This window comes from Leopardus geoffroyi, chromosome C2, assembly GCF_018350155.1.
Source record: "Leopardus geoffroyi isolate Oge1 chromosome C2, O.geoffroyi_Oge1_pat1.0, whole genome shotgun sequence".
Lineage (NCBI taxonomy): Eukaryota > Metazoa > Chordata > Mammalia > Carnivora > Felidae > Leopardus > Leopardus geoffroyi.
The window spans coordinates 80,633,079-80,645,347 of NC_059333.1; the positions used below are offsets into that span (position 1 = coordinate 80,633,079).

Consider the following 12,269-nt stretch of genomic DNA (forward strand, 5'->3'; position numbering starts at 1 on the left):
GCTGAATTGGGAAAATTGATATTCTTGGTCCTCCAGTTTCTCCCAGGATAGAAGACCAAGACCAAAAATTACTTAAAATAGTGTCTACCAGCTTCAACAGCTCCAGCCTAGGGATCTTCCCTGATCCAACACTAGCTCCTTGGCCACCTGTAAAATCCCTTTTGCCATGTCACGTGACATCACCATGAAGGAACACCAGAGGTGAAGGTCATGAGGACCATCTTAGACTTCTGCCTACCACGTATAGTATCCCAGGAGCTATGCTGTAAACCTTCTCCAGGCACTTAACTTCATGGGGCTTCACTTTTCCCCCATTCACAATAAGGTGACAAGATGGAGATATCACCCAAGATTGTGGAAGTCACCAGATGAAGGGTCAGGAGTCCTGGTCCTCGGAGATGGAACAAAACACAAGTTAGAGGCACAGGAAGGACCCATACCTGGTAGTCAGGAAATCTAGATCAGCTAATAGTGCCTACTTCTTTCTCTCCATCCCCACTGACTCCATTCCAGGAAAATCCCTCTTATCTCCTGGTCTGTGGCAAGGCTTCTAGCTGTGTGTGTTTCTTGCTTCTAGCCTTGCCCTACACAGTCTGTTCTCCATGACATCAAGGCTGATCTTTATAAAATCCAGATCCGATTAGGACTGCTCTTGGAAGTAAACATAAACCCCTCAATACCAAGTGGGGCTTACCTGCCTTTCCAACCTCATGCTATGGCACTCCTTTTGTTCCAGCGACTCTGGCATCCTTCCTGCTCTTAATGCTGGGCTCTTTCCCACCTTTGGCCTTGACCTTTACATATACTGTTTTCTCTGCCTGGAAAGTATTCTTCTCTCTTCCTCAAGTGACAATCTTCTACTCATTCTCCATGTCTCAAATCCAGTGTCACCTCTTTGAAGAAACTTTCCCTGACCATCTATTTAAAGTTTTGTCTACAAGTAAACAAATAAATATTTTATCTATTATATAAATGATGAATTATATAGGTTACATAGATTTTACTACGTACATTAGAAATATATAGCATATACTTGTATTATATATATATATATATATATATACACACACACACACCATCATGATTATTTTTTATAATTATTTTGCTTATTTATTGTTAGTCCCCCCCTCACCTCCATCCTCGACTAGACTGCAGTTTCTTTGAGAGCAGAAGTCTTTTCTATCCTATGCACCTAGACAGGACTCTGTCCCCTTCTGAGACATAGTATGTTCATCTTGGAGCAGAGGACTGCCTTGTCCACTTCCAAGTCCATTGTAATCTGTAAGTGAGAGTAGAGATGGAACTGTTTGGTGAATGCTAATGCCCGCTAAAAACATGAGTGAATACTATGGGTTCACATGGAAGCTTCCAGAAAGCCAGGGTTCAGTACAAAGATGGTCCCAGCAGCTGCCACCACAGCTCAGATGTGACCTTTTTCTCTATCTTGCCCCTCACAGATTAAAGCTGACCCAAAAGTTTGGGGGCCCTTCTGTGGAGAGAGAGCCCCAGAACCCATCAATACCCAGAGCCACAGTGTCCAGATCCTGTTCCGCAGCGACAACTCTGGCGAGAACCGGGGCTGGAGGCTCTCGTACAGGGCAACAGGTAATACAGCCTCTTCCCCCATGGGTCACACTTAGTCACCATGCTCAGCCCTCATGGGACAGTAGCTGAGGGATGAGGGATGCAGGCCTGGGACTCCTCTCGGGACGTGACAGGACCCTCAGCTCCGCTATAAAGGAGGTTGGGGCCAAGTACATTCTGTCTCCTGACTCAGTTTACCATCCAGAAAATGGGGGCAAGGGCAGCAATAATGGTGGGATTAGACTAGACATAGTTTTCAAACTTGCCACACTTCAGAATCACATAAAGAGATTTAAACAAGAACAATAATAAACAAAGAAACTAACTAACAAAAAAAACCTTATTTCCTGATCTACTCTTTCACACCAATTCATCGGGCCTGGAGAGAACCCTCCCAGCTCAGCCCTCTCCAAGTCTGGGGCAGGAATTTGAGTGCGGGCCTATAGGTCAAAACGTTTCCTCATGGCGGTTTGCCTCCTGTGGCCCCCAGACTGGCAGCCTCCGTAGGCCTCATTCCCTAGTACCCCAAGGCAGCCAGTCCTGGCCCAAAGCCTGATAGAGCCATGTGCCCTAGGGGTCTGCAGTAAGCCGAGGAAAAAGAGGGTACTGGTTGTGGCTGATCTCATAGATCTGATATCCTGGCCTTGCCTGCATTAACACATCAATGCCTGGTTCTGGGGAGGGGAATGGAGAGTGTATTAACAGAGAGTTTGTCCAGGAAAAAATGTCAGGGGTGGAGCCAGGCCTGGGAATCCTGTCCAATTTAGGCTTCGGAAGGGCGGACTCAGAAGCATATGGTCACGGTCTCTCTCTAACACTCTGAAGAACAGTCTTGGGGAGAAAGAGCGATTAAGTCATAATGAGCTGCCCAAGAGAATAAACTTTGCCCAGTGAGTGCCAATGACAAGGATATAAATTTCAGTGAAATAGGAAAACACTGTTCCTTTCATCAGAGGAGTCCAGTAGGAAAGGTACAGATTTGGGAGGTATTAAGCTCCCTGTCACTGTAGGAATGCTAATAGATGTTTGACATCTACCACGGAAGATGTTGTAAAGGAGGCCTCAGACAAGGGTTGCACTCAATGACATTTAATATCCTTCCTACCGTGTGTTGTGATTAAATCATTTGGCCAACCAGCTCATTTTACCGATGAGGAAATAGAGGTCCAAGTTGGAAAGTGACCTGCTCAAAGTTCCAGAATAAGTCTTCAGAACCTAGTAGGCACAGACCCCCAACACCTGGTTCTGTGGGTCTCCCCTGCACCATACCTTGCACTGCAGGGGCTGGCCACCTGCTGCAGCCTTTTCGTTGTTTTCTCACCCACCACTCTTTCATTGCTCCCCACCAGGGAATGAGTGCCCAGACCTACAACCTCCTGTCCACGGGAAAATCGAGCCCTTGCAAGCCAAGTATTCCTTCAAAGATCAGGTGCTCATCAGCTGTGACACAGGCTACAAAGTGCTAAAGGTACAGGGTCCTGCTGGGGGAGGAAGGGTCACCAGGCCAAAGAGATGCTCCTGTGCCTCCCAGGGCAGACGGGCTTCCCGGAGCTTGCCATGGCCCCTCCACGGTATTTACCAACTTCCCCATAAACCTCCAGCATGTTCCAGAAATATCAGCCCTCTGAAAATCCAAAGCATGCATCCCAGACTCTCACTTCTAGAAATGGCACAAAAGTCATTTATCAGAGCTTGGGCTGGTTTGAATTGCAAAAACAAATCAAGATCCGTTCAGCCCTACAATCAGGACAAACAACCTTAACGGAGTTCATCAGTCAGGCCGACTGGGGGAAACTGGGATGGGAAGCAGAGATTTGAGAGGCGGCACATGGCTCACTCTTCCCAGGAGCCTCCTGGCTACCTTGGAAAATAGAAACAAAAGCACCTCCTAGGCCTCAACTGAGATGAATTAAAGCGGGATCTCTGGGGCAGGGCCAGTGATTGGTTTTTCTGTTATGTCACCCAGGTGAGTCCAGCATGAGCCAAGCTGGAGGAGCTCTCACGGGATGGGTCTCCACGTGGGGTCCCCACCACAGCATCACATCACTCGTTAGAAATGCAAACGGCAGTCTCCAAGCCAGGCCCACTGAATCAGAAACTCCGGGGGTGGGGCCAAGCAGTTTGTGCAAAAGCCTTTAGGCATACGGATGCTTACTCACGTTTGAGAGGCCCTGCTCTGGAAAGAGAGTCAAGGATACAGGTTTCCCCTCCAGGACAGTTGCCCCAGCCCTTCCTCACACACAGCCCTTGCCCCTTTCCATGGTAGGAATGGGCACTATGAATTCAGAGTCTGTCTTTTCCATGAAGTCAAGCTTGCCCTTGGAAGCCAGTGGTTGGAAAATGTTAGTCGAGGACAACTGGGTATGGAATTTGAGCCGGTTGTACTGGGGAACAACCACCAACCCCACCCCTCCTCCCTGTTGCCACATCTTCTTCCTGTTTCTTCCTAGGATAATGTGGAGATGGACACATTCCAGATCGAGTGTCTGAAGGATGGGACATGGAGTAACAAGATTCCCACCTGTAAAAGTAAGAGAACAAAACTGGTCTATGATAAGGATAATGAGCTCCCCAGCATTGGTGGGTTCCAATCAGAGACCACACAAGGGTGAAAACCTGATGGGTGTGCTCAACGAGGGGTAGAGCCAGTAACTCAGCAGACACGTGAGGGCTGGACTGAAAGACTATTGTTTGTTTAGGCAATACGACATTAGGATTCCAAAAGAAACTTCTTGTTGGTCCCGGTTTACTTCCCAAATGCTAACTTTACCTCTGCCTGCAGGCAAGTTGACAAACTTGCTAAAGAAGTAGCTTGTCCCCTGCTCTGAAACTAGCTCTGGCAATTACTAATTCAGGAAACTATTTTAGCACCGGTGCCCAGAGCCAAATGACCTTGCCAATCTCTATGTGGTCATCAGCCATACCCACTAAGGTTTCTGCAACAGCTCATGATTTAGGGCCCGTCATGAAAGGCTGTGAGGTCAGTAGACCTATGCGAAGCAGGGGCCAGGGGCGCAGCTCTGTACTGGCTCTTGAGACCCTGAGATTTTGCATTGGCTCTGCTCCTAACCCACCCCGTGATCATGGACAAGATCCTTCACCTCAAATGTGCAATAAAAAGTTGAACTAGCTTTCATACTTTAGAATACATTGGGGCGTTTCTCAAATAATATATTCCACATAAATCACCTAGTGTGCACTGTGAAAGTATAGATTACCAGCCACCACCCTGTCCCCTACCCAGGTCGCTCCAGTTAGAGACTTGTGAAGACCACAGTTTTAGGAAACTCATTATGGCAGCATGGGGGAAGGGAGGTGTGGTGACGGGAGGGTGGGAAGGGAAGAAAGGGAAGGGGCAAAGAGAGGGTTGGCTTTAGGAGGGAGAGGTGAAAAGGCAAGAGTCGGTCCTGCCCACCCCCGTTTCATGGCTTGCCATAAACAGTGGAGTAGTATCCCACTTCCCTGTAGTTAGGAGAACTAAATGGCTCAAATTCTCTAGGCAGGCAGATCCACTCCCAAAGCCCCAGGGGGGGACTCTGTCAGTAGGAGCTCTCTTGAGGCAAATCCCAGACAGAATTTTAGAAAATACACTTGCTTTTCAAATCTTTTTTTTTTATATGACAACGTGGCTGGAATCAGAGCCCAGGGTGGGAAAAGGCGGGGGGTGCATTTTATGGCTTTCACTAGTTGGATGCCTATAGGAAACAGGAAATTCAGGTAGAAAAGAAAGGTCCAGAAACTGAGGAACTCAAAGGCCAGCAGACATGTCCACCACCTTCTCCAACGCCTGGCTCACGTGTAGTGCTGCGACTAAGTTCTGTGTGAATACTGTACAAGGCAAAGCAAGGGCGCATTGTGAAGGAGGAAGCAAAAGAGAATGTGGTGTGGAGAAGACAGGATGTTTGTAAAGTCAGAAAGTTCTAGATCAAATCCAGACTTGACCAGTTGAGTGTCCCTAAGCAATTTACTCAGACTTCCAGCCTCAGTTTCCTACACTCTTGATTCTTCTCAAGACCAGTTGGGCTAATGTACCTACTGTGCCAGTGGAGCACCAGGAGTAAGTGAAAGTTCATAAAAGCTTCTCTCTTCCCTCCCCACCCCCCATATCCAAACTCCTCACTAGGCAGAGGTTTGGTTTCTCTCATTCATGCTTTTGGAAGGTAGAAAAGTTTAATAGTAATTTTTCCCCAATGAAGCATGCACACTTCGATTGCAACAGAAGTACTTCATTTGATGGTACTATTTTAAGTGACTTACGTTAGTATACAAAAGAATGGCCGTCATTTTGTACTAAAGAAGAGGAATATTTTTTTTTTTCTCCTGAATATGGCCTGGTTCTCCCAACACAGCCCAGATTAGAATTATTAGAATCCCAATTCAGGCATACCTGGCACCTGTACTCATTCACTGAATAGGTTTTCACCGAGCATCTCTGCATCCCAGACATATGCTGGGTCCTAGGTGCAAAGATGAGTAGGACTAAGAAATTTCAAGTTCCTAGGGATTGTGGGGCAAGAGTTTGGGAACAGACAGGAAGTGTGCATGTGTAGTGAAGAAACTTGCACTGGAACAGGAAGTGGAAATGATGGAGCGTTGTCCTGACCCTGCCTCCACCTTGCCATGGCCACCCAACACAAGTACTGTCCATGCTGAATGCCATATGTCAAATGAAGGTTCAAACCAGATGAAAACAAAGTTCGCTTCAGGGGCAGAATGCTGGAATCCTTGTGAGCCAGGACTTATGACCATGCAAATTCTCAGAATGGTACAAATTCCACAATCCCAAACTGTCATCCACACTGGCTGTACCTAAACTGCATTCTTAATCAATCTGGTGGAGCGATTTCTGTATTTCCTGCATGAACTGTTTCTGCTTTGCTTGCTAATTTTTCTCTTTCTCTCCTTTCTCTCTCTCTCTCCCTCTCTTCCTCTCTCTGCTTTCTTTCTCTGCACCTCCTGACCCCTCTTTGATCTTCACCACGGTGGCAGAAACCGAAATGGATGAGGAGAACGAACTCGGGTCAGAGCAAGAGACAGAGTGAATGACGGGACCCCTCAGAGTGCAGACATCCAGGAATGGACCATACCCAAGACCCTGGGGCCCCAGAGCTACTCCACCCCTCCCTACCCCACCAACGCTCCATTTCCAATTTCTGTGCGGATTAGTGTGGATGCTGAACAAGGCAACACAGCGTCAAGCAGTCGAAACTGCTGTGTAATGGAGAACGGTTCCCTCCTGGAGGGCCCACCCATCACTCAAACATTACTCTGGAAAATAATGAAAAGCCAAGGGGGATTTTTTTAGCACCCTCCAAGCAGACCGTACAATTCTCAAAGGAAAAATGACTTTGGTTCCAGAGACACAAGATTTCATATACAATCACATGGCCCTAGGCTGACCAGGTCAAAGTGGGTCCTGGTTCCTCATCCACTCCACACTTCAAGTTGAACTGGGCCAGAAGACCTGTGACTTTATGACTTTAATATTTTTATCTGTTGCTACTTTCTAACCATGAGTAGGTGTGAAACTAACCATAACTCCTAGAGCATGGCTTTTTAGGAAATCTAGACCTATTCTCATCCACAGAAGTTTTGCTTCCACCTAGACCTAACACGGGACTGAAAGCCCGTTATCATTATCATTATTAGTATTCTTTCCTCTGGGCCAGGGCTTACAAATTTTGCATCTCTGAAAATTCCCTGATTAAAGGTTTCAAAAGATAGGTATCACGCTTGAAAGCACAGTCCTCAGCTCTCACGCCATGGGCCATCAATGGGTCACGATAAAGGGCTCTGTTAGTGGCAGCAGGAATCTCTGCTTCAGCCTGAACAAAATCAGAATAGACGAATCTGAGAAACCCTTCATTACTGTGACCAGTCAGTCAGTCTATGTGGTGATTAATGAGGGCTTTCGACGAGGGCAGAATCCTGCACAGGTGGACAATGGCAGGTCCGGAGACGGCAGTGCCAGCCTAGGGCAGGGGTGCCCCCGAGAGCGGAGATGAGGTGGGCAGTCAAGATGGGCATCAGTTAAGTCAATACGTTTAAGCCCACAATGTGTAACAGATATTTTACTCAGTGTGATAGAGGGGATCCTAACTTAGTCAGAAGATCGGATATGGACCCAAATAATTGCAACACTGGGCAACATAAGATGCACGCATCAGAGAGATGAACAGAGGCCTCAGCAAGGGGAAATAGGGAAGCAGCCCTCTCCAAGTAGAAGATGGAGAAAAGGCTTTCAAGAAGCAGCAGCGCTTGATCAAGGCCTCAAGGGTGGCCAGAGCGTGGACCACATGGTTTCCCGTGTGGGGAAAGCAGGCGAGTGAGCGGCACAGTGAGGGTGTGTGATGCTGGAGAACAGGTGCACCGAGGGTGGGGCCAAGAGATGCTGGGGTGAGTGCCAGGGGAGCCCATGGTGTGTTGTTCTGCAGGAAGCCCCAGATTATGGCAAAGCACACTCAGGATGGCAGGTCAAGAAAGATGTGTCGAAGGAAAATAAATGGCAGCCAGTAGTGACAGCAGAGACAGGGTGTGGGGTGCGTCCCATCCCAGGGAATGATGAGAAAGGGCGTCCACAGGAATGGAAAAAAGGAAGAGCGTTTTGATTCCAGAGTGGGGAAGTGGCCAGAGGGAGTGTTAGAGAAAGGATGAGACCCCTTCCAAAGCAAAGAGGCTAGGCTAGCTGAGGAAGGAGGCTCTGGGTATAGCATCTTTGATTGCACCAGGTGGGGCTCAAGGCCCCCGGGAAAGGGAAGTTGTCTCCAGGTCCCAGAGAGGCATGGCTCTTCACCTGATACTATAGACTTGGGAGAAGTCCCAAGCTAAAGCAACCCTCTATTATATACTATTTATCACCTCCATCTGCCTAGAGGGCCAGCAAAGTTCCTTCTCTAGAGTGATGAGAAAGCAGGTACTCAAGAAATATCTCCCCACCATTGCTGGCCAAGTAACAGTCTCTCAATAGACTGAACTTCTAGCCAGGGCTTCTAGGATCTAAGCCCAACCCTGCAATTTCTCCCCCTGGAACTAGGTATTAGGTCCAGAGGATAGGTAAAATGAACCAAAGCTCAGAGACACAACAGTAATACCAAGATCCAGGCACCAGTGAATGGTATTTCCTAAAAAAGGAAGAAAGATCTGCTTTGAGACTCAGCAGGAAAGAACATTTAAAACTGTTTTATATCTTTAAATAATAGATGTTATCACCTCTGGTGACCCTAGTGCTGACCTTCATCATACAGAGTAGAACAGTGTCTCTAGTTTTGGGTTATCAAAATGAATGGGAACGATTTGTCTAGGGAGACTAGAGGTCAAGACAAAACATTAGCCGGTTCTCTTGGCTTTTGCCTTCCTTGTGGATAGGAGACACCTGCTGTTACCCTCAGCTGTCACCGCTCTCCTCCACATCGAAGGGCCTTGGAGCCATCTATGTTTTAAATTAGGTAACTCTTTATTCGATCAAAATGATAAATTTAGAGTTCTAAACTTAAAAATCACAAATTCTGGGTAGCATCTCAGGGGGAAATTGCCCTCTCTCTGCTTCCCAAGGAGGGGGGATTCTGGAAGTTCTTCTTTGTGGAGTGCTATCCTCTGAAATTATCAGATTAATAGTTAATGTCCATCATTACCCAGCTAATACTGATTTTAAGCCATTTTACCTAGAAAACAGATCCTTAGGAATTGTTAGTTGGTTTTCTCAAAAGAAACCTGAATTCAAAATCAGGTCCAGTTTTCTGATTGTACCTCGTTGTGTGACCTTAGGCCAGTCAAATCTTCTCTCTGGGCTCATCTGTAAAGTAAAGGTATTCTGGATTGTCCGCCTTTGGGCTTCCTTATGAACTACAAAGTTCTATCTATGACTTTTCTGTGATTCTTCAACTCTGACATAGGCTGTTAGCCCTAAAAGGAAGATGCCCTTAGAAATGAGCACCACCCCCTAAAAGAAGTCCCTGAAGAGACCGTTTGATAAATTGGGTCCTCAGCCCATGACTTGGGCTTCTGACAGACTTGTACTGGACTTTGTGCTGGCAACCCCCTAAGACCACCTCTGAGGAGCAGGCATCCTACAGCCAAGCCCAACATCCAGCCCCAACAATTGGAGAACATAAGCAGGTGAACGATTCAAACTTAGCCCACCCTGGGCCCCATCTCCCACCTTCTGTGGCCAGGATGCCCACAGAAAGCCAGCAGGGTGGGGCTGTGTGTTCATGCAGGAGCTGCTGTCTTTCTGTTTGTTTTTGGTATTTTTATGCCAGGCACCAATGTGAGCACATTAACTGCTCTTGCTCAGCATGTGGTCGGGTCTGGAAGAACTGATGATTCCTTGGTTGCTGTCAGCCAGAGTTTTTTCAATGAGCTACAGGCTTCATGCTTGGGCAGGAGAGACTAAGAGGATTGCACAATAGAACTGGAAGTCAAAGAAAGGACTATGTGGGGAAGAGACTGGGGTCTGCTTAAATCTCAGCAGCCCTGCCCCTGCCCTGGAGTTGACACAAGGCCAGGTGAGTTGGCCACACAGTAGTGCCACAGTAGATGGAAGAGACCCCAAAAGCAGAGCTACTCATGGTGGCAAAGGCCCTGTAAAATCTCTAGGGTACCATTCTCATAGACTAGAGCACTGCTCTCTGAACTTGTGTGCAGTGCACAACCTGCACATCTATATGAGACAGATCCTTCATATGGCCCCAAGGAGAAGAGCACAGGGTAATTAAGAGGTGTTACTCTCTTCTCTCAGTTGCAGACTGTGGAGCCCCAGCAGAGCTGAAACATGGGCAAATCACCTTCTCCACCAGGAACAAACTTACCACATACAAATCTGAGATCCGATACTCCTGCCAGCAGCCCTACTACAAGATGCTCCACAATATCACAGGTGAGCCCTCCATGCTAAACCAGCCCACTCCCACCTTGTACCATTTGGGCCTCAGGGTTGGACTGGAGGATGAGGCAGCCAGTCTACTGGCCGAAGTTTGGGAGGAATTGGAAAGAGAAACACCTGAGGGCATGTCTTACCTCTCCCTGCCTCAAGCTGACATCCCACGGGTTAGGCCACATGGCACCCCCAAAATCCTCACATGCACACTCAGAGCCCCTGGCAGAAAAGGAACCCTCAGGGAGACGGTAAAGCCAATCAGTTTTGCCTCTGCCACAGACTGGTACTAAGAAAATTCTCTAAGCTTCAAAGCCCTCACTTTTCAAAAGGGGAACTCATAGAGCTAATGTGAGACTCAGATGAGATGGCGGACACGAGTGTGGACACGAGTTTATTAAGTGGGGAAAGGAGGGCAGACAAGTGCACCACAGGGAACTGCAGGAGCAAAGGACTGGTGACTGAGAAGGAGGAAGTGCCTTCCAGGGGCTGGGCTGGATCAAAGGAAGCGGGCAGCCCCAGACAGACAGGAGTCAGATTGTACAGAGCTTTGGACACCATGCTGAAGAGTGTGCTGTTTGTTTGTGAGGGCAATGGGGAGCTCTTGGTGATTGTGAGCAGAGGGAAGGCATAGATTCTAATTTTAGAAAGGTCCTTCAGGGTGCAGAGAGGACTGGCCTAAAGAGAATGGCATCGGAGAGACCCCTTGCAATGGCCTACTATAAAAGAATCAAGAACCCAGATCTATTTTCCATGTGCTACAAATCAACCATTCTCTCCCTTTTCTCCCATCTATTTTCACTCTCCCAGGTATATATACCTGTTCTGCCCAAGGAGTCTGGATGAATGAAGTACTGGGGAGAAGCCAGCCCACATGTCTGCCAGGTACCTGACCCTCAAGTCCTCTGCCTCCAGGTCTCCCATCCAAGGTGCTCTGGCTATTGATGGAGAGTGGATGGGGAACATGATGCTTTGGTCCTTTGTTAAGGGCTACCTCAGAGAGCCCAAGATCATGTCTTGGCAAACCATCCAGCCTCTACATTCAGCCTCTGTTATCACGCCAAGAGCCTTCCTATCTCTTCTCTCTGCAGTTCTGCTCCATTCCCACCAGGCTTTCCCTCCAACAGTTTGTGTGTGCACCTCCTGTGCACCAGAGAAATCAAGAAAGTGGGCACTCTGTCCTCAAGTACTCACTGTGTTGTAGAGATGAGCAACATAGGACAAATAATGGACAACTATAGGACAGAATAAGAAGTTCCTCCAAAGAGCAATGTATTCAAGTCTTACTGACCACTGCAGCCCCATGGCTCACCTACTCACCCCACTCTAAGATGAAAAAAGAACTTTGTGGTAACAGAAAGTGTCACTGTGCATAGAGATTTGGGAGACATTTTGTGGATATTTGTGTTAGCATTAAAAGTATAGGTGATTTGCATTGCAATCATAGTGCACACATATATTCAAATCAACTTTCTAGAAAACTGTAGCCTCAAACACACTCTGTAGGGTGAAACAAATAATCCACACCAAAAAGAAAATTAATAGTCATGGCACAGAAATATACACTCTTAATAAAAGCAAAAATAGCAGAATTGACTTAATTAATCAAGCAGAATTCATTAAAAGATACAACCATTCAGGACAGCACTGAGGAGTGATGCTGACCCCACCTACATATTTGCTGGAACAGCAGGAGCTTTGCAGTATAGTTAAATGTTGTGTGGCATTTGTATTTTACTGAATTAGAGTGTGGGGTAAACTGAGACAGTGTATTATCTGAACGGTACCTTTTAGTAACCCTCAATATCCACTC

At 47.2% G+C, this 12,269-nt stretch overlaps 1 protein-coding gene across 6 annotated transcripts in view; it reads left to right on the plus strand.

Annotated features, from left to right (window-relative positions):
* The window catches only part of MASP1 (MBL associated serine protease 1), a 61,286-nt gene that overhangs the window by 31,802 nt on the left and 17,215 nt on the right, over positions 1-12,269 (plus strand). For 5 of the 6 annotated variants that reach the window (XM_045502631.1, XM_045502632.1, XM_045502634.1 and 2 more), the window contains 5 exons: positions 1,458-1,605; positions 2,934-3,052; positions 4,035-4,113; positions 10,322-10,459; positions 11,267-11,341. In XM_045502631.1, the coding sequence (XP_045358587.1) occupies positions 1,458-1,605; positions 2,934-3,052; positions 4,035-4,113; positions 10,322-10,459; positions 11,267-11,341 (559 nt within the window). Of the gene's footprint in view, positions 1-1,457; positions 1,606-2,933; positions 3,053-4,034; positions 4,114-6,573; positions 7,312-10,321; positions 10,460-11,266; positions 11,342-12,269 lie in introns of those variants that run through there. The other variant, XM_045502636.1, reaches the window with a different exon arrangement.